This window comes from Phascolarctos cinereus, unplaced genomic scaffold, assembly GCF_003287225.1.
Source record: "Phascolarctos cinereus isolate Bilbo 61053 unplaced genomic scaffold, phaCin_HiC Scaffold_8;HRSCAF=390, whole genome shotgun sequence".
NCBI classification, from domain to species: Eukaryota; Metazoa; Chordata; class Mammalia; order Diprotodontia; family Phascolarctidae; genus Phascolarctos; species Phascolarctos cinereus.
The window spans coordinates 60454005-60473197 of record NW_027556291.1 but is presented as its reverse complement, the minus strand read 5'-3'; the positions used below and the strand labels follow the sequence as shown (position 1 = coordinate 60473197).

General features: G+C 39.4%; 1 protein-coding gene across 4 annotated transcripts in view; it reads right to left on the bottom strand.

Annotated features, from left to right (window-relative positions):
• The window catches only part of RNF128 (ring finger protein 128), a 191340-nt gene that overhangs the window by 25602 nt on the left and 146545 nt on the right, over positions 1-19193 (bottom strand). For all 4 annotated transcript variants that reach the window (XM_078148064.1, XM_020967275.2, XM_020967277.2 and 1 more), the window contains one exon: positions 6622-6869. In XM_078148064.1, coding sequence (XP_078004190.1) covers positions 6622-6869 — 248 coding nt within the window. The remainder of the gene's footprint in view (positions 1-6621; positions 6870-19193) is intronic.

The following is a 19193-nucleotide window of genomic DNA, read 5'->3' as shown; positions in this document are numbered from 1 at the left end:
TTTCTTTCTCTCTCCTTCCTTCCTTCCTTCCTTCCTTCCTTCTTTCTTTCTTTCTTTCTTTCTTTCTTTCTTTCTTTCTTTCTTTCTTTCTTTCTTTCTTTCTTTCTTTCTTTCTTTCTTTCTTCTCAGTGTTATTCTTTATTTTGAGGAATAGAGAAGCACTATGAGAGAGTCAGAAAGCTGAAGCAGGAGCATATGATTGCCCATCTAAGTTCTATACAATTCGAGGTTCACTTGACCTCTGAAGACCACTGCTCTAGTCTAACTACTTTATCAAATCTGTCTAGCCTGGTTTCTTTTCTTGTTTCCAAGTATTCAGGGCAAGCAATATTGCCTGTGAGTCCAACACTGACCCTCACAAATCTGAACAGGGTAAGTGCTAAAGAGATAATCGCCTTCTTTAAACACAGCCCAAATTATAATGCTAATAAACTTAGTTAAAAAAAGAGAATATTAAAAAGAAGCAAATATCTAAATGTAAAATCCATAGGTTTATGCCTTTTATAATAATATTTAGCCTACATTATGGACAGTGGAAAGGAATTGGGGTGAAAAAATCTGTGGGATAAAATGCCAAACAAAAAAACCAAAACAGAACAAGAAGGGTAGAGGTAGCTATGCCATCTTTTTCATGGCATGTGTCTAGGGCTCTGAAAAAAGTAGAGACTTTAATCAATGGTCCACTTTTATCTTCACAACAAACCTGGCAAGAAAGGCAGGGTGGGCATTATCTCTATTTTTTCAGATGAGGCAATAGGCACAGAGGAGAATGACTCAGTTAAGATCATTCTTATGGGGCTGAGGCCAAGACCCAGGTGCCCTGACTCCCAACTTCCAAACTCTCTTAGCACAAAGTAGATACTTAAGAAATGCCACAGAAAATTATACATTATCATTATGGTTTAAATATCATGTCACAACCCCCCCCCCGCTTATGCTACATAAAGTTGGGTAAAGGAAGCTTTTTAAAGCTGGTAGCTTTTAAGTTATTTATTACAGCTGTCACCTAGTTTTATAGAGCTCTAATCCAATTTCTTCAGTGAAAAATATAATTTGGAAAACTTTCCTTATTAGATCTCACTCTTGTCAAGTAGAGAAAGAAAGATCTTCTATCTCTCTCAATCTCTCCCCCTTCATCATTCTCATTCTCTCTCTCTCTCTCTTTCTCCCTCTTTCCATATATATGTAGATAGAGATATAGATTTATATCATAAAATGTTCATAGAAGCATTTTTTTTTTGCGGTAGCAAAGAACTGGAAGCAAAATAGTGCCCCTCAACTGGTAAACAGCTGAACCAATTGTGAAATATGAATGTAACAGAATATTACTGTGTCAAAAGAAATGAATGTGTGTATGTGTGTGTGTGTGTGTGTGTGTGTGTGTGTGTGTGTGTGCGCATTTTGGACAGACACTGTAAACGGGTACTGAGCCGGCCCCAGAATCAAATAGCAGGTGGAGAGAGGGCTCGATTGTCCTTGGGAAATATCAAGATTTTTTTTAAATGACCCCAAATGATGGCATTTAACAAATGAATTACAGAGCTTCAGAACTGGAAGGGATTTCAACAGGCATCTAATCAAAAAGTGCAACTGAAAAAGAATGCCCACCCCAACACCAGTGCCAAGAGGTTATTTAGCCCCTGCTAGAACCGTGCCCCCAGCCCCCTCATCTACATTTCCATAGAGCTCAAATTTCAATCCTCAATTTACTTCTTTGCAACTTTTACCTACTGCTTACAGTTCTGCCCTTTGGGGCCCAAGTAGAACAAAACTGATCCTTCTTCCATATAACAGCTCTTCTGGCAACTGAAGGCAGCTAAAATGCCCCCCAAGCCTTCTCTTCTCTGGCCTAAACATCCCTGGTTCCTTTAACCTATTCTCATGTGGCATAGAATGGAGGCCCTCTTCTGGACACTCTAATCAATAAAAATGTTTTCTCCTTTAAAACAAAGACCATGTAAGATCTGAGTCACAGACTATTAGTGTTAAAATGGACCTTGGAGATCATCTAGTCCAAAAGTTCTTAAACTGGGGTCTACAAAGGGACAGAATTCAGAATGTGAGCTGTGAACTTTGATTAGAGAAGGAGGAGAATGGCATCTTTACTTTTACTATTTCTAACAGAAAGTCAGAATTTCTTTCAATTATGAATGTAGGTAATAAGGCATGATTCTAAAAAGGGACCCATAGGTTTCACTAGCTCACACAAAGGGTTCCACGACACAAAAAAGACTCCAATATAATCCAACCCCTTTGTTTTCTAGCTGAGGAAACTGAGGCCAGCAAGGAGAAGTGACAAGGTCCCACAGGCATCGGCTAGCAGAGCTAGAATCTGACTCCAAATCTTAACTTCAAATTCCGAATTTATTCCCCTGTGCCATGAATTCCTGGTTACCAATGTTTTTTTGTTCTGTAAATCCTTTTCAAAAACAACCAAAAAAAAAGTATTGCGAACCCCTGGAGAAATTTAATATGCTACACATAATATTCTGCAATTACTTACTACTTAAGAAGCCATTTCAGAATTTTTAGCATGAACCTTTTGGACCACCATTGTGAACACCTACAGGTTCCTGAACCACTAAATGGGAGCCACTGCCATAAGTGGTCTTTCAAGAGTTTTGAAATAATGTAGGGAAGAAAACTGTTTCGAATATTAGCCAAACACCTGATGTTACCTTTAGGGGGTTAAAACAAGAGCTGCTGGCCTCCATGATTTGACTAGGGAAAATAAAGTTTGCCTGCATCAACTTCCAGATTTTATGTACTTGGCTTTAAAGACAGAGAGAGATTTGTCTCTGCCACATCTAAACAGGTTGTGTTGGGAAACCGGTTCTGTCACAGACAGGGGCTGACGTGGCCTAGGGATTCTCAACCTTTTTTTTGTGTTGTGGATACCCCTTCCCCTTTGGCAGTCTGAAGAAGCATGGGGACCCCTTCTCAGAACTGTGTTTTGAAATTCATAAGATAAAATACAGAGGGTTTATGGAGGAAACCAGCTATATTGAAAGACAGTTCTCAAATCATTTTTTTTGTAACTTATTTTTTTTAATTAATTTATTTTGATTTATCAACAATCACTTCCATATGTTTTTGAGCTTAAAATTTTTCTCCCCCTCCCTCCCCACCACCCTCCCCAAGACGGTGCACAATCTGATATAGGCTATACATATACATTCCTATTAAACATATTTTCACATTAGTGATGTTGTAAGTAAGAATTAGAACCATTAGGAGGAACCACCAGAAAGAGGAAACAGAACTCAACAGAAGAAAAAAAATCATTTTTAAAAAACAAATCCATGGACCCGGGTCAGAAGCACAGTGCATTTAAGAGGGAAGGACTCTTCTATCTGATCACCATTATTATAACTAATTACCTATCACCAATGTTTTAATATGGGTGGAAATTCAAAGCTCCAATGGTATGAGTATGCCCAAGAGGTCACATTCATCAGTAAAGGAGTACACGGTGTCTGTTCTAACACTTGTGCTAACAATTTTCCCAGAGAACAAGAGAGTAAATACTCAGGATCCCTCTTCTCAGCTTAAACACACATCATTTAGAGGTGCTAACAGCCCATGAAATATTAAGCTACCATTTAATAAAATCATTAAATCGAGAAGTTCCAAATAAGCACATCTACATCTTTGTTAATGGCTGATGGACATCAGCCAGAGGATGGATGCTCAGCCATAATGAAGACCCTTTCTTATTCATTTAGGTCTTGGCATAGGGCTTGTCTTCTATTACTTCTGTGCCTAACATACACCCAGTGCCTCTCTGGCACCACCTCATGCACATCCAATTAGGCTCTTAGTAATGTTGATGGTGGTCAATGATGATGATGGTTGATCAAACCCCAAATCGGAAACTTACCTCTCTTTTACAGCATCAGTTTCCTCATTCACAAAACAAGGCCATGACTACTTCTGCTGATATTGTAACAAAAATTAAAAAAGCAACAACAAAAACCACAGTTCTAAGGCACCAGCTTAGGGGTGCCCCAATACCTCACAAACTAACCCTTGACAAAGTCAGATCAATTTGTTAATTATCTAGCTCTCATTTTTGCATAATTCAATAGATCTGTTATCATACTGATGTGGGTCCTTAATTCATCAATAAGGAATTCTTCAGTGGCCAAGCCCTCAGCTAGGTCATGGGGACACACAAAAAAACAAACAGTCTCTGTCTTCAAGGAACTTACATTCCCGAGGGAGGAGAGAACACGTACATATGTAAAATATACAACATATAAACATGAGGTGATTTTTGGTTGGGATATGGAACCAGGAGAGGGAAATCAGGAAAAGCTTCATTTAGAGGGTAGTGATTGATCTGTGCTTTGAAGAAAATTAGCGATTCTAAGAGACAGAAGTGAGAAGAGAGTGAATTCCAGGCATGGGGGCCAGACTGTACAAAGGTAAGGAGGTGGGAGACAGAACATATGACGAACAGCAAGGCAGCCAGTTTGGCTGGCCTACAGGGAGGGAACATGAAGGGGAGTGATACATAACGAGTCTGGAAAGGTGAGCTGGAACCAGACAGTGAAGGGCTTTAAGTGCTAAACAGAGAAGTAAACTGGTATTTGATCCTGGAGCTAGCAGGGAGCAAGTGAAGGTCATTGAGCAAGGGAGTGACATGGTCAGACCTGAGCTTCAGAAATATTAGTTTGGCAGCTGTGTGGAAAATGAATTGGAGTCAGGAGACACTTGAGACAGGAAACCAATTAGGAAGGAGGCTGGTTGTAATAATACAGGTGGGAAGTGATAAGGGCTTGAACTGGCTATATGAGTGAAACAGAGGGGATAGAGGTAAGAGATGTAGTAAATAATTGAATGGATATGTGGGCTGAGGGACAGCAAGAGCTGGGGGGGGGTGGAGCAGGCAGGAAATGGCCTCTATTTCATCAGCAAAGTATGAGTCGAGGTCCTGTGGCTGAGTGGGTGGAGAAAGGGCTGCTGTCGCAGGTTTGAGGAGAGAAGAGAAGGTTTGAAATAGCTGTTATGGGAAATCTGATTGAGAATTAATTAATTAGGAAGGAGAAAAAGGATTGTTTTGCTGCAGTGAGGGCCCAATTAAGATCTGCTCATTTGAAGTGGACCCAGTCGCCAAGGCTACATAACTTCTTTGATTAACGCTAGACAATACTTTAATAAAAGTGGAGGCAGATGGTGGGAGTAGTCCAGGGTTTGGGTTTGGCAAATTTTTTAGGGACAAGGAAAAAAAGGATTGAAGAAGAGCAGCTAGTGACACATGTAACTAGTTAATTATAGGGTCAAAAGGGAACTCTTTTTGTTACCAGAACAAGTGCTGCTTATGGATATTTTGGCACATTTGGGGCCTCTCCTGTCTTTGATCTCCTTGGGGTTCATGCTCAGTAGCGGGACTACTGGGTCACAGGTCATTGACTTTCCTCACCCAATTCTAAAAGGTCGTCCCCCCACCATTGGCTCAATTCAAAGCTCTGGTGTACCTCATTAGCATGCCTGCCTTCCCACCACCCTTCCAGCACTACTTCTGTCTGTTACCATCTTGGCCAAAAATGATTCTATCTTCCTGTAACGATAACTGTACAGCATGACACTTTACAAAATATAATTGAAAAGGTGTCCCCCAAATGATTTCTATTAGTCTTTGGAATGCAGAGTCACACAATCAGTTGGGAGTCCTTGCTCTAACAGTCACATTTCCACCCACACTCCAGTATAGCTTGGGACCTGAGAGGGTGGCAAGGGGAATAAATGTGAAATGAGAAAGACTCACAATGTTTTGAATAATTTGCAAATCAATAATCCACCCACATATCCCCCCAAGCACTTTTTTTTAAAACTAGATCTGTGATTTCATTAGGATAGGCAGGCAGCAGCCAATGAGAGAAAATTCCCTCAACCACTGCAGCTGCTCCCTAACTTATCGCCTTAGGAAAGTTGCCTGGGGCACAGAGATGTTAGGTGACTTGCTCATGGTCACACAGTAATTATTACTATTATTATCTCAATTTTATGGATGGGGAAAGTGGACCTCTTAGAGCTTAAGTAACTTACCAATGACCACCCAGTTAATAAGTGTTTGAGGCAGGACTTTAACAAGCATGGGCCTGCCTGCCTCCACAGCACTGCCTCTCTATGATGGAAAGAGTACTAACTACACTCCCTAAATGAAGTCTTAGAGGATTTAGTCAAGGATTAATTTCCTCCACAACTTACAAAAGGAGGAAGATTTCAAGGAGACCCAGGATGGAAACTGATGTGCTTAAAGGTACTACTTGACATAAAATGGGAGAGATTAGCTGATAGAGCTCTGAATTTAGAGATAGGGGACCCGAGTTCAAATCCTAACTCGGACCATTTGTAGCTTTGTGATGCTGGGGAGTTACTACAGCTTGGAGAAGCCCAGCTTCCTCACTTGTAAAGTGGGAATTACAATACACCCCTACATCACAGCACTATCTTGCAAAATTTAGGAGGCCATGGGAATGCATGGTGTTGGCATTATCCAACCCAGAGATCACTTTATGAACCACTGAGGTATACAGCAGAGCCCACAAGTACATTGAAATAGGCAACATTCAAACTACTGGAATAACAAAGACTCAGCAAAGGACCATTACAAACCTGTTTCCGGTTTTGAGCCCTGGCATTCCTTAGTCTTCGAGCCGAATAGAAGATAAAGTAGCCCACCGTTGCAGCCGTCACGATGAAGAAGGACACAGAGACAAAGAAGATCGAATAATGATTCATCCAGGGGCCGTGTTTTTTCCCTACTTCAATGACCATGGTGACTTGGATGCCTCTTTGAATAGACTGCAAAATTTTGGTGCCTTTCAGATTGCCTATCATGATTGAGACAATGTCTCCTGCACCTGTAAAAGGAAAAAAAACAGGACAGTTTAGCTTGATAAGATGTTCACGTGGAAATCCGATCATACAGGGCCCCTTTCAAGAAGAAAATAAAGCATCCTGACAATGTTAAGATTGCAGAAAAGGAAGTTAATACAGCATGTCCCAAAAGTCTTAGGGCAGGGTTCAGCTCGAATGGCTTAATCCCACCCTAAGGCTTTGGCTACTAAGGACTTTTTGCTATTATATAGACTTCAAGTTATTAAAGCTTAACCCAGCACTAAAACTTTTGGGACACCCTGTATTCATATGGTGTGTAATCAACCATACTCCTAGCAAGCTATAGCAAGATGGTCAATCATTTTAGGGCACAAAGAAACAACACAGGTTACTGGAGTGAACAGAACAGGCCGTTTTACCTTACGCACTCACATAGGGATTACAAACATCACTAAATCACTCATTACTACACAAAACTGAAGAGCACTGGAGAGAGTCTGAACTGAGACCCAAGATATAACAGTGATGCTCAAATGTCCTATTTGGAGGAAATCCCATTAGGCTTTTTTGCCTTATAGGATATATAAAGCTTGATTGAGGACAAATGAAAATTGCATACTGCCTTGATGGTACAAACCAATCCATTATGAGGTAGAATTTCACTTTCACATTCTATTAATGCTCCATTCAAAGACCTAGGAATTTCAGGGCTGGAAAAAAGCAGAAACAGCACACAAGGTTCTCTTATGTTGTACATAAGCATACATTTAGTAGCATATATAAGCACCTACATATGCTTATGTATAGATAGTACATGCATTAAATAATATACAAGTCTCAGTTATTTAAAGCTATATGTAGCTTATAGTATATAAGGCTGCTGTATGAACTCACAACGTAAATGCATCAAGTTTTATATATTCAAATTATTCACAGGAAGAAAAAAATGCCCCTAAATCCAATCTATGGGTAAATCTATATTTATTTTCAAGATGGGCCAATTTTCATACCTCTCTAAATACTCCCCAAAGGTAGCAGTCAGTCTAAAGAGTCATTATTCCCCACATAGTCAAAGGCTATAAATAGGTCATATTCAAAGGAAGAAATCTAAGCTATTAACAACCATAAGAAAAAATGCTTCCGATCACTAAGAATTAAAGAAATGCAAATGAAGGCAACTCGGAAGTTCCACCTTACTCACACCCTTTGGATGGCAAAGATGACAAATAAAATTATGAAAACAGGCACGCTAATGCATTGTTGATGGGGCTGTGAATTGGTCCAGCCATTACAGAAAGCAACTTGGAAGTATAACCAAGAAGTCCGTAGGCTGTGCATATTCCCTTTGTTTCAGCTATACCACTCAAGTCTATAACCCAAAGAGATCAAAGAAAAAGGAAATGGATCCAAGTGCGCAAAAGGATTTTATAGTAGTTCTTTTCACAGTAGCCAAAGCTGTAACTAAAGCAGCGTTGCCCACCTACTGGGGAATGACTAAACAAATTATGTCATACGAATGTAATGGAACAATGGTGCGTGATAAGAAATGATGAAATGGACAAGTTCAGAGGCAGCCAGCAAGGAAGGCCTCTATGACCCAGGCAGGGTGAAGTGAGTAGAACTAGGAGAACAATTTAGACAATGATAACACTATAAAGAAAAACAACTTTAAAGGTCTTAAGAACTCTGATTAAGTGACTGACTATATCAGTAGTCCAGGGGACTGAAGATGACATATGCTGCCCACCTCCTGCTACAGAAGGAGTGGATTTAAAATACAGAACGAAACATACATTTTTAGACAGGGTCAATCAATCTATGCAGTCAATCCCTTTTATTAAGCACCTACTATTTGCCAGGCACTGTACCAAGCATTGGCAATTTCTTTTGCTGGACTATGCATATGTGTTATGAGGCTGTTTTTTCACTTTTTAAAATTTCAATTGGGAGAGGCAGTAGGGAGAAATAATAAATACTTCTAAAAATAAAGTAATTTTAAAAAGCCAACAAAAGTGTAGCAAACTAACAAAATGGAACAGGTTAGTCCATTAGTGAAGATAACCACAGGTGGATGGAAAAAAAAAGCTGGAAGAAAAGCTTTTAATTAATACCAACTTAAAAAAACAACAACAACTAGGCAGATGATAGCTATTACTAGGACAAATCTGTCTCCTTGCTCCTTGACCCACTCTAGGCTTAAGGGTCCAGAAGGCTAAACCTCTCTGCTTATTCTAACATTTCAAATTCAACAAAGAATATTTACCAAGCGTCATCAGAAACCTCAAGGGTTCCATAAGATACTGAATATATTTTATCATATAGACAAGCTAAGAACTCTTTAGCCTGACACTTAAGGCCCTCCACAATCAGTCGCTCCCTCCTGCCCCCAATGTATTTGTCCAGCTTTGTTTTATGTTAAATCTCTTTCATTATTGTTTCAGATAAATTGGACCAATAGCTATTCGCCCATAGCGACCTGTACGCCTTCACCTCCAGGCTTCCCACTGTTGCACTTTGGTCTATGTATCCTTAGCTGCTAATATGAGGCCTAGAATAGAGTAAGTATTGAAAAAATGCTTGCTGATTGTGAGTCCTTTAGCTTTTTCATTTGTTTGTTTGTTTGTTTTTAAGTTTTTTGGCACTGCAGTGGATAGAACACTGGGCTGGGAATCAGGAGGACTCATCTTCCTGAGTTCAAATCCAGCCTCACACGTTTACTAGCTGAGTGACCCTGGGCAAGTCACTTCACTCTGTTTGCCTCAGTCTCCTCATCTGTAAAATGAGCTAAAGAAGGAAACGACAAACCATTCCAGTATCTTTGCCAGGAAAACCTCAAATGGGATCACAAAGAGTTGGACACAGGTGAAATGACTGAACAACAACAAAAAGCCATTGTTTATATGGTTCTCCTGGTCCTGCTTACAAAGAAGTCTTCCCATGTTTTTCTTAATTCTTCATATCAGTCACTGCATGTTGGAGGTAGTGTCAGAGGAGTGATATCTACCCCATGCAGACTAAGCTACTTTTCCCCTAAAAAGCAATGGAAACCATCCTCAGGACTTAATTGGTCTAGGTGAGTGAGGGTCAAACAACTGACATAGCTTCCTGGTCACCCAAGTACAAAAGCCAGCAAACGAGGAGTTGTGGGCTCCTCATGCTTAATATAGCACTGCTGACCAGTGTACTGCCATGGCAGATGGAGGAAGGGAGCTTCCCCTAACTGCACCAAATGCTGGATCCTTGCTGGCTATCCTTTCCATGCTATTAATGAGCATGGAACCTTTTGTTAACTGTTAGTTGGCCCACAAGTGTCTCATTTTGGTCCAACCCCAAACCAGAATTCTTGTACTGTCCATACTCAGCCCTGGTCTAGAACAGGTGGAAAGAGGACTGGATTGGAAGTCAGAAGATCTGGGTTTGAATCCAGTCTGTACCATGATGTGTCCTTAAACAAGTCACACCCTCCTGGCACCATAGTTTCTCATCTATTAAATGAAGGACTTAGCCTAGGCTTTCCCTCACTGGAGAAGAGACTGGATGCCCACTTGTTGGTTATATTATATTAGAGATTTGCTCTCATGGTTGGACTAGATGGCCCACCTGAGGCGCATCCTTAGTCCCTTGTTTACAACATCAATGTCCTCACCTCCAACCTCAAAACAGCAAAAATTGTGCCAAACTGTGTCATTAAAACGATGGCCAGCACATAAAAAACACCACCACACAATGTAAGGCCATGTGAAATAACAGCAGCTCTGCCTGAAGTGCCCACTCATCCCAACCTTCCTCGTCCTCTCTAGGGGCTAGGCACCCAGCAAGAACAACCTTGCATTTCAAGTTTCCATTGCAGTGGCTGCTCTCCTGTTCCCTCACAACACTTAAGTCTCTACCCCCCACCCCATGCCCCAACAGGTGGAAAATACAGAAAGTTCCCAGTTTCTAATGGAAAAGGAGGGAAACTGTTGGGGGTGAAGAGAAGACTCAAAAGTGCTGAGCTAGCTAGAGGGGAAGAGGCTTCTGTGACCAAATTAAAAGAAGATATATTGTTAATGTTGTTGTTTGTTCTTCATAATCAAAGAGGACCAATGACATCACTGTCAGGGTCAAGGTGCAGTGTGTCAGTCCAACATGACTTCGGAAGGCTCAAATTTGTGCCCAGATCGGGTACAAATAGTCCGTTTGAAAATTTGGAATGGAGATGCCTGGATTCGTACGTCTCATGTTTACTTTGTGCTACTGTGATTCTGCTTTGCTCACAGAGCACAGCGCCTTCTTTGACATGGGCATGCCACACTGGATGGTTCTGTGTCAGCATCTACTATGTCTACTATGTCTCATGAAAATTTTTCAGAGAGACCTTGAGAGTGTCCTTGTATCACTTCGTCTGACCACCACGTGAGCACTTGCCTTGGGGGTTTCTCTGTAAAACAGCCTTCGCCATTCATTCAGGCTACATGGCCACCCCATCAGAGTTATGCTGTCTTGAAGTAGAGGTTGAATGCTTGGCAGTTCAGCTCAAGGGAGTGAGGACCTCAGTGTCCAGTATCTTATCTCAATGCAGCCTCTGAGGCTGAGATGCAACAGAGTATGGATCAGTTCTCTGCTATTTGTGCTGATTTGGGCCTGATAATCAACACCAAAAAAACAGAGGTGCTCCACCAGACAGCACCATGCCGTCCATACATGGAACCATCAGTTAAGGCAAATGGAGAAATTTTGAATTCTGTGGATAAGCTCACTTACCTTGGCAGTATACTTTCTAGGGATGTCCATGTAAATCATGAGGTTGACATACTCATTTGCCAGAGCTTGCTCAGTGTTTGGGAGGCTCCGAAGAAAAGTGTGGGAAAGAAGAGGTATTAGGCTACCTACCAAACTGAAGGTCTACGAAGCCATTGTGCTGACCTCATTGGCGTATGCCTGTGAAACCTGGACAATTTACCAGTGCCATGCCAGGAAACTGAATTGCTTCCATTTGAAATGTCTTAGGAAGATTCTGAAGACCACCTGGCAAGATAAGGTACTGGACACTGAGTATCTCTCTTGAGCTGGATTGGCAAGCAAAAGAAAGTATAAAACCAGGTGGTAGGGCTCCCACTGACCTCCCATAGCCTTCACCTTAAAGGGGCCCAGGCTGCCTAGCTCACGGGGCCTGAACAGGAGAAACTACCTTTCTTGGTTTGATAAAACAGTGAGCAGGCCTGATGCAGGGCACCAGAATTAAAGAGGAAGGCTGATAACCCCAAAAGTCAACCAAAAAAGGCTGCTCATAAGCCTATTCTCCAAAGCAGATAAGCCAACTGGGAGACTTGGAAATATGGACGGGAAAATGAGCAACTAAGCCAGAAAGGGTCACAATACAATAAATAATTATATGCCATTATAGAAAGCAAAACAAAAACCACCAATGAAAAAGAAAAGACAATCAGTTATACAAGATTCTTAGACATATTGGAACAGCAATATACCTGATGTAGGGTTCAATAGAAAAATGAGAGGGAGCATTAGTATAGTACTATAAGGTTTTCAAAGCCCTTTGCTTATATCATCTCCCTTGGTCCTCACTAGAACCCAGTAAGGTAGGTGCTACTATTACCCTCATTTTATAGATAAGGAAACTTATCAGAGTCTGAGAGAGGTTAAATGACTTGCCCAGGGTTATGCAGCTAAGAAGTGTCTGAGGCAGTATTTGAACTCAGGTCTTTCTTACTTCAAAATCCTGTGTTCTATACACTATATCATTTAACTGCCTCACATAAAATTATGAAAAATATGAAATTAGAGTGAAATAAGTACACAAAGAAGAAATCACTAAGACAAACAAGAGAGTAGCTAATGAAGAAAATACAAGAGTGTTTTTCTGAAAATGGAAAGTCTCTGAAGAAGAAAATGATAGACTTGGAACTTAAAATACAGGTTGATAGAAGATCTGGCAAAAACAAAAGCAAAAATGGCAACAATGGAAAAAACACATGACTTGATCTACACAAGCCAAAGTAACTGACTGTGCAGATAGAATGTAGGGAGAGAATCTAAGAATCACAGGTTTTTCCCTCCTCCCAGAAAATCACTAAGAATTAAAAAGCCTGAACACCAGACCACAGGAAATAATAAAATTTCCCAGAAGTACTGAAAACAGAGGGCACAGAAGTGAGAATCCTCAGGTAAACAGTCCTAGTTCTTTAAACCAATCCTCATTTGGCATGGACTCAAGGCCCATATCATCCTCTGGGTACTCCTGAGCTTACCAGCGTCTTTTCCTAAATAGCCCACAAAATACCTTAGGTGAGGTCTGACTAGGCAAAGAATACTTTTCTTGTTCTTCAGTTGCATCTGACTCTTTGTGACCTCATTTGGGGTTTTCTTAACAAAGATACTGAAGTAGTTTCCCATTTCCTTCTCCAGATCAATTTACAGATGAGGAAACTGAGGCAAACAGGTTAAGTGACTTGCTCAGGGTCACACAGCCAGTAAATGTGTGAGGTCAGATTTGAACTCTGGTCTTCCTGACTCTAGGACCAGCGCTCTATCCAGTGCAGTGCCACCTAGCTGCCCACAAAGAACACTAGCACCTCCTTATTCCTAGAAACTATGTCCTTCTTGATGTAGCCCAAGATTGTGCATTCTCCTTTTAGACTGATATTGAGTTTGTAGCAAAAGCTCCAGATATTTGTTCGGATAAATCATCTCTCTGACATCCCGTACTTGTCAAATTAATTTTTCGAACCCAAGTGTATGATTTTACTTCTACCTCTAGTGAACATCTTATTAGAGTCATCCCAATGGCAGGGGTTCTTAATCTTTCTTGTCTTCGGCAATATGGATTCATAACTGAAGGAGAAGTGAAATTTCATTCAGAGGTTAGTGAAAAACAAAGACACAATTTTTCTCCCATTCAAGTTCATCAACCCCCTTAAAACTATCCATAGATTCCATAGGGGGGCATGGACCACAGGTTCTGCACCTGTCAAGACCTTTTGGGATCCTGACCTATCATTCAATGCTTTGGCTCTCCTTTTCACCTTTGTGTCATCTGTAAATGTGATGAGCATGCCAATCTCTTCCTTTATCTAAATCCTTGATAAGAATGATCAAATTCACAGGACCAAGGACAGATCTCTGGAACACAGCATTGGAGACTTCCTGTCAAGATTTCATGGAACCATTAATGACCACTCTTTGGGTCTGGCCATTCAGCTGCTCCAGAAAACATCTAGTTCAAGTATTGCCTAGTCCACACCTCTCCACCTTTTCCATAAGAACAGCAGGAGATACTTGATCAAATGCTTGGGTAAAATCTAGGCAAACTATATCGACAGCATTCCCCTCATTTATTAGTTTGGTAATCCCATGGGGGTAGGGGAAGGGAATAAAAGAATGATAACAATGAGACTTGGGCGGAAGGCAGGGAAATCAGTTCTCAGAGGCAAATTATCTCTCTGAAAACATGTTTTAATAGAGAAAGAGAAGATTAATGAACTGAGTGTGTAAATTAAAAAATAGAAATGCAAATTATCAAACTGAAAATAAGTACAAAAGAAGAAACCTTGAAAATTAGAAGAGAAAGCAATCAAATTGAAAACAAAAGATAATAGACATTCTAAACAAAACCAAAGGGTTTTTTTTAAAAAAGAAAACAAAATGGACAAAACTTTAGCTAACTTGATTTTTAAAAGGGAGAGAAAAGAAAACCAAGTAACTGAAATAAAAAATGAGTAAGGTAAATTTACAACAGAGGAAATTATCAGAAACCACTATATTCAAGTATATGTCAACAAGTCTGAGAACATAAATGGAAATGAATGGTTACTCAGAAAAATATAAAATACCCAAGAGCTCTTAAACAATTCATTCTCCAAAAGATAAATTGAACAAGTAATAAATGAACTACCAAAGGGGAAAAAAAACACTCCAGTCTAGGCAGATTTACAAGTAAATTCTATCAAATGTTTTAAAAGCAATATAGCAATTTATGCTGCAAAAATTATTCTTAATAACTGAGAAAGGAGTCATGCTACCAAGCTCATTTTAGGAGACTAATATGGAACTAATGGCCAAACCAGAAAAATAGAACCATAAATCAATCTCATTAATGAATACCGACGAAAACATTTAAAATGAAATCCTACTTAAAAAGACTACAACAATACAGGTAAAAATCATTGACTGTGGCCAAGATGGATTTATCTCATGGATGAAAAGATGGTTTACCATTAGAGAAACAATTAGCATCATCATATAAACAATAAAAACTAAATGGTTATATTCCTGAGACTGAGAAAAAGCCCTGTATAAAATGCAGCACTGATTTCCACAACTCTGAAAAGCCTGGACATGAGAGAGACCTTGAATATAATAAATACATAAATATTCTATAGAAAACCCAAACCTATCATTATTTGCAATGGAAAAATACTAGATACAAAAAGAGAGCAACAATGAAACATAACAATATACAGAAGAGAACAAAAATGAAATTCAGAGAGGGCATGATAGAGTCACTATTTCCCATGCAATCCTCTTTCTGTTCTTTTTATATGGAAATGTTCATGTCTGCCAGATGACTGTCAAGTTCATAAATTTTTAAAAAATTACTTTAAAATACAAAAAGAAAAAATATGGAGCTTCCCCAAGAACAGTAATAATATTAGCTGACGTTTATATAGTTCTTTATCTGTATTATCTCATTTGGTCCTTATACCACTTTGGGATGCAGGTATTATTAGCATTTTACAGATGAGGAAGCTAAGACTCAGAAAGGTTAAGTGATTTGCCCAGAGTCACACAGCTAATGTCTAAAACAGGATTCAAATATAGGTTTCCCTAACTCCAAGCCCAATGCTCAATTCACTCTGTGCCCAAAATATAGGAGTAAAGCAATGATGCCTCATTCTCCCACTATTATCTGACATGTTTCTATAAATGATACCAATAGCCGTTAAGATAAGAGAAAGAAATTAAAGGCATAAACATCACAGAGGATATAAAGATTCATATTGGCCAATGAAACCACGGTTTGCTCAGTAAACCCCTAAGAGACAGCAATGAAATTGAGAGTATCAATAGTTTCAGGCAAGTAGCAAGAAACAAAAGAAATCCATAGAAATCATCAACATGTCTATATAATATTAACAACAACAACAAAAACCAGGAGAAAATGAGAGAGATCTGATTCAACATACAAATCACCAACTATCTTGAACAAACTCAAGAATTAAATCAATACAGTTATAAAACTCTTTACAATAATAAAGGATTACAAATAATTGGGCCACGACAATACAATAAAAGTGATACTACTTAGACTAATTTATCAATTTAGTGTTATACCAAGTTCTCACTGAGATAAAGAAAATACAGCAAATAAATTAAATAATACAAAATATAATATACAATTAAGAACAAAATTCAATTGGAGGAATAGAAGGTCTTTAATCTCAAGGGAAATAGTGGAAAAAAAGGAATGAAGGGGGAATAAGACCCTCTAGTCCTCATACTATGTTATAAAACAGAAATCTTCCAAACTATATGGTACTGGTCAAAAGATCAGTGGAACAGATTAGTTATAAGCAAGACCCAGAAATAATCTTAGACAACAGCCCAGTGGTTCAATAAAGCCAAGAACATGGACAACTAAGGAAAAAAGCTCTTGTTTGATAAGAACTAGTTGGACAGAAATTAGGTTAGAGCAGTATTTTATGCCATAAGCCACAATAAGTTCCAAATGAATAAATAAGGTCCAAATATAAAAGATCATATTGTTTAAAATGATTAGAAAATGGAAGGAAATAGAAGGGGAAGGGGATAAGAGAAGGGACAGAGAGATAGAAGGGAGGGCAGATTAGGGGAAGGGGTATTCAGAATGCATGCCATCTTGGGGTGAGGGGAGGGATGAGATAGGGAGAAAATTTGGAACTCGAAATCTTGTGGAAGTGAATGTTGAAAACTAAAAATAAATAAATTTTTTAAAAAAGAAAAAAAAGGTGGGGGAAAAAAAGAAAATGGAAGGAAATATCTTTCACAGCTGGGGGAGAGGGAGAATCCTTAACTAAACATGAGATAGAGGCGATGAAAAAAAGAGAAACTATTTACCATCTAATTTTCTCTTTTTTAACAGTACCATATAATTTGGAAGATTTCTGTTTTATGATATGGTTTGATATCTGGAGGTGCTATTCCCCCTTTATTCTTACTTTAAAAAAAATCTACAAGAGAAACTGTCCAATGGGGAAAATGTTTGAGTCATATATTTTTGATAAAAGTATGATACGTACATATAAGACTGAGAACCATTTCCCAGTAGATAGATAAGTAGTCAAAGGGGAGTTGGAAAGACCTGAGTTCAAATGTGAACTCACTTACTAGCTGTGTGACTTTGGAAAAGTCCCTCAGTGTCTCCCAGCCTCAGTTTCCCCATCTGTAAAATGGGGATAATGACAGCACCTACCTTCCAGGGTTGTCGTGAGGATAAAATGAGAGAATATAATGATTTGTAAAGTATTTTGTAAATCTCAAAGCATGATATAAATGCTAACTATTACTATTACAGTTTCCAAAAGAACAGCAAGTTATCAATAACCATGTGAATGATCATTCCAAATCACTAATAAAAGATACATACACACACATACAAATTATACCAATTCTGAGGTTTGACCTCATGCCCAAGTTGGCAAAGGTAATACAGGACAGCAAAGTCTACGTTGTAGGAGCCATGGGAAGACAAGCATAGTAACACTGCTGATGGTGTGGTAAATCATTCCACCCATTTTGGAAAACGGAACATATTCTTACCCTCCACTCAGCAATCCCATTACTGATTCTACCCCTCAAGAAAGTCAAAGACAGAAAGAAAGGTTCCCCATGTATGCCAAAGAATCATGGCAGAACTATGACTGCAAAAATCTGGAAAAGCAGTAGGTAGTGATTGGGAAGTGACTGGACAAATTGTGGTACATAAATGCAACAGAATATTATCGTGTTGTAAGAAATGAGGAATGAAGGACTTGGTTGATCTAATCAAGAATCAAGTAAGCAGAACCCATTGAACAGTCTACACAAGTACTAAAATAATGTAAACAAAAAGAATGTTAATGACCAATCAACCATCTTGGGGAATAGAGGGAAAATGTATTGCTCTCCTTTCAGGGAAAGAGGTGGGGAGCAAAGGGTCTAGAATGTTACATGTACTGTCAGATATGGCTGCTGTATCAGTCAGTTTTGCTAAATTGGCTTTTCTTTGTTAATCAACTAGCATTTATTAAAGCCTACTACAGGTCGGGCACTGTGATAGGAAATGGGGGTACAAAGACCAAAAAAAAAAGAAAACAGGGCTTGTTTTCAAGGAGGAGAACAGGTAAGTAAATACAAAGCATATAAGCAAGATAGCTCACATCTGAAGCTAATGGAGTCTGAATGCAGATCAAAGCATACCATTTTCACTTTTTTTCATGGGTTATTTTTCCTTTTGTTCTGTTTCTTCTTTCACAACATGACTAATATGGAAATAGGGCTTACGTGATTGCACATATATAACCTATATCAAATTGCTCACCATCTTAGGGAGGGGGAAAGGAAGAGAGGGAGAAAATTTGGAACTCAAAATTTTATAAAAAATGAATGTTAAAAATTCTCTTTCCATGTAATTGGAAAAAATTACTATTAGAAAGTTAAAAAAAAATAATTGGAGAGGGGGAGGCCATAGCAGCTGAGAAAAGGCCTCTTTTGAGAGTTAATATTTGCCCCGAGCTTTGAAGGAAGCTAGGGATTTCTTATGCAGAAGCAAGGGAAAGCATTCCAGAGAAGGGAAGGGAATAACATTTATTATTAAGCACCTACCACATGCCAGGCATTGTGCTTTACAAATATCTCATTTTGTCCTCACAACAACCCTAGGAGGTAGGTAGGTGCTATTATTTATATTTTACAGTTGAGGAAACTGAGGCACAGAGGTTCAGTGACTTGCCCAGGGTCACACAGCTAGGGAGCATCTGAGGTTAAATTTGAACTCGTCTTTTTCACTCCAGACTTGTCTCTGGGCATGCCTTCCAGGCACGGGAGACAGCCCCTGATGCAAAGGTGAGGGAGATGGAAAGAAAACCTAGCACCATGTGTAAGAGAACAGCAAGTTGCCCAGTCCAGAATACAAAAAGGGAATAAGGTGAAATAGGGTCAGAAAGGGAGGCAGGCTGGAGCTAGATTGTTAAGGGTTTTGAGGACCAAAACAGAGCAGAAATTTCCATTTGGTCCTACAGGCAACAGGAAGCCACTGAGGCTTTTTGAGTGGATGAGTGGCTTGGCCAGACCTTTGAGTTGGGAATATCATTTTGACAGCTGTGCGAAGGATA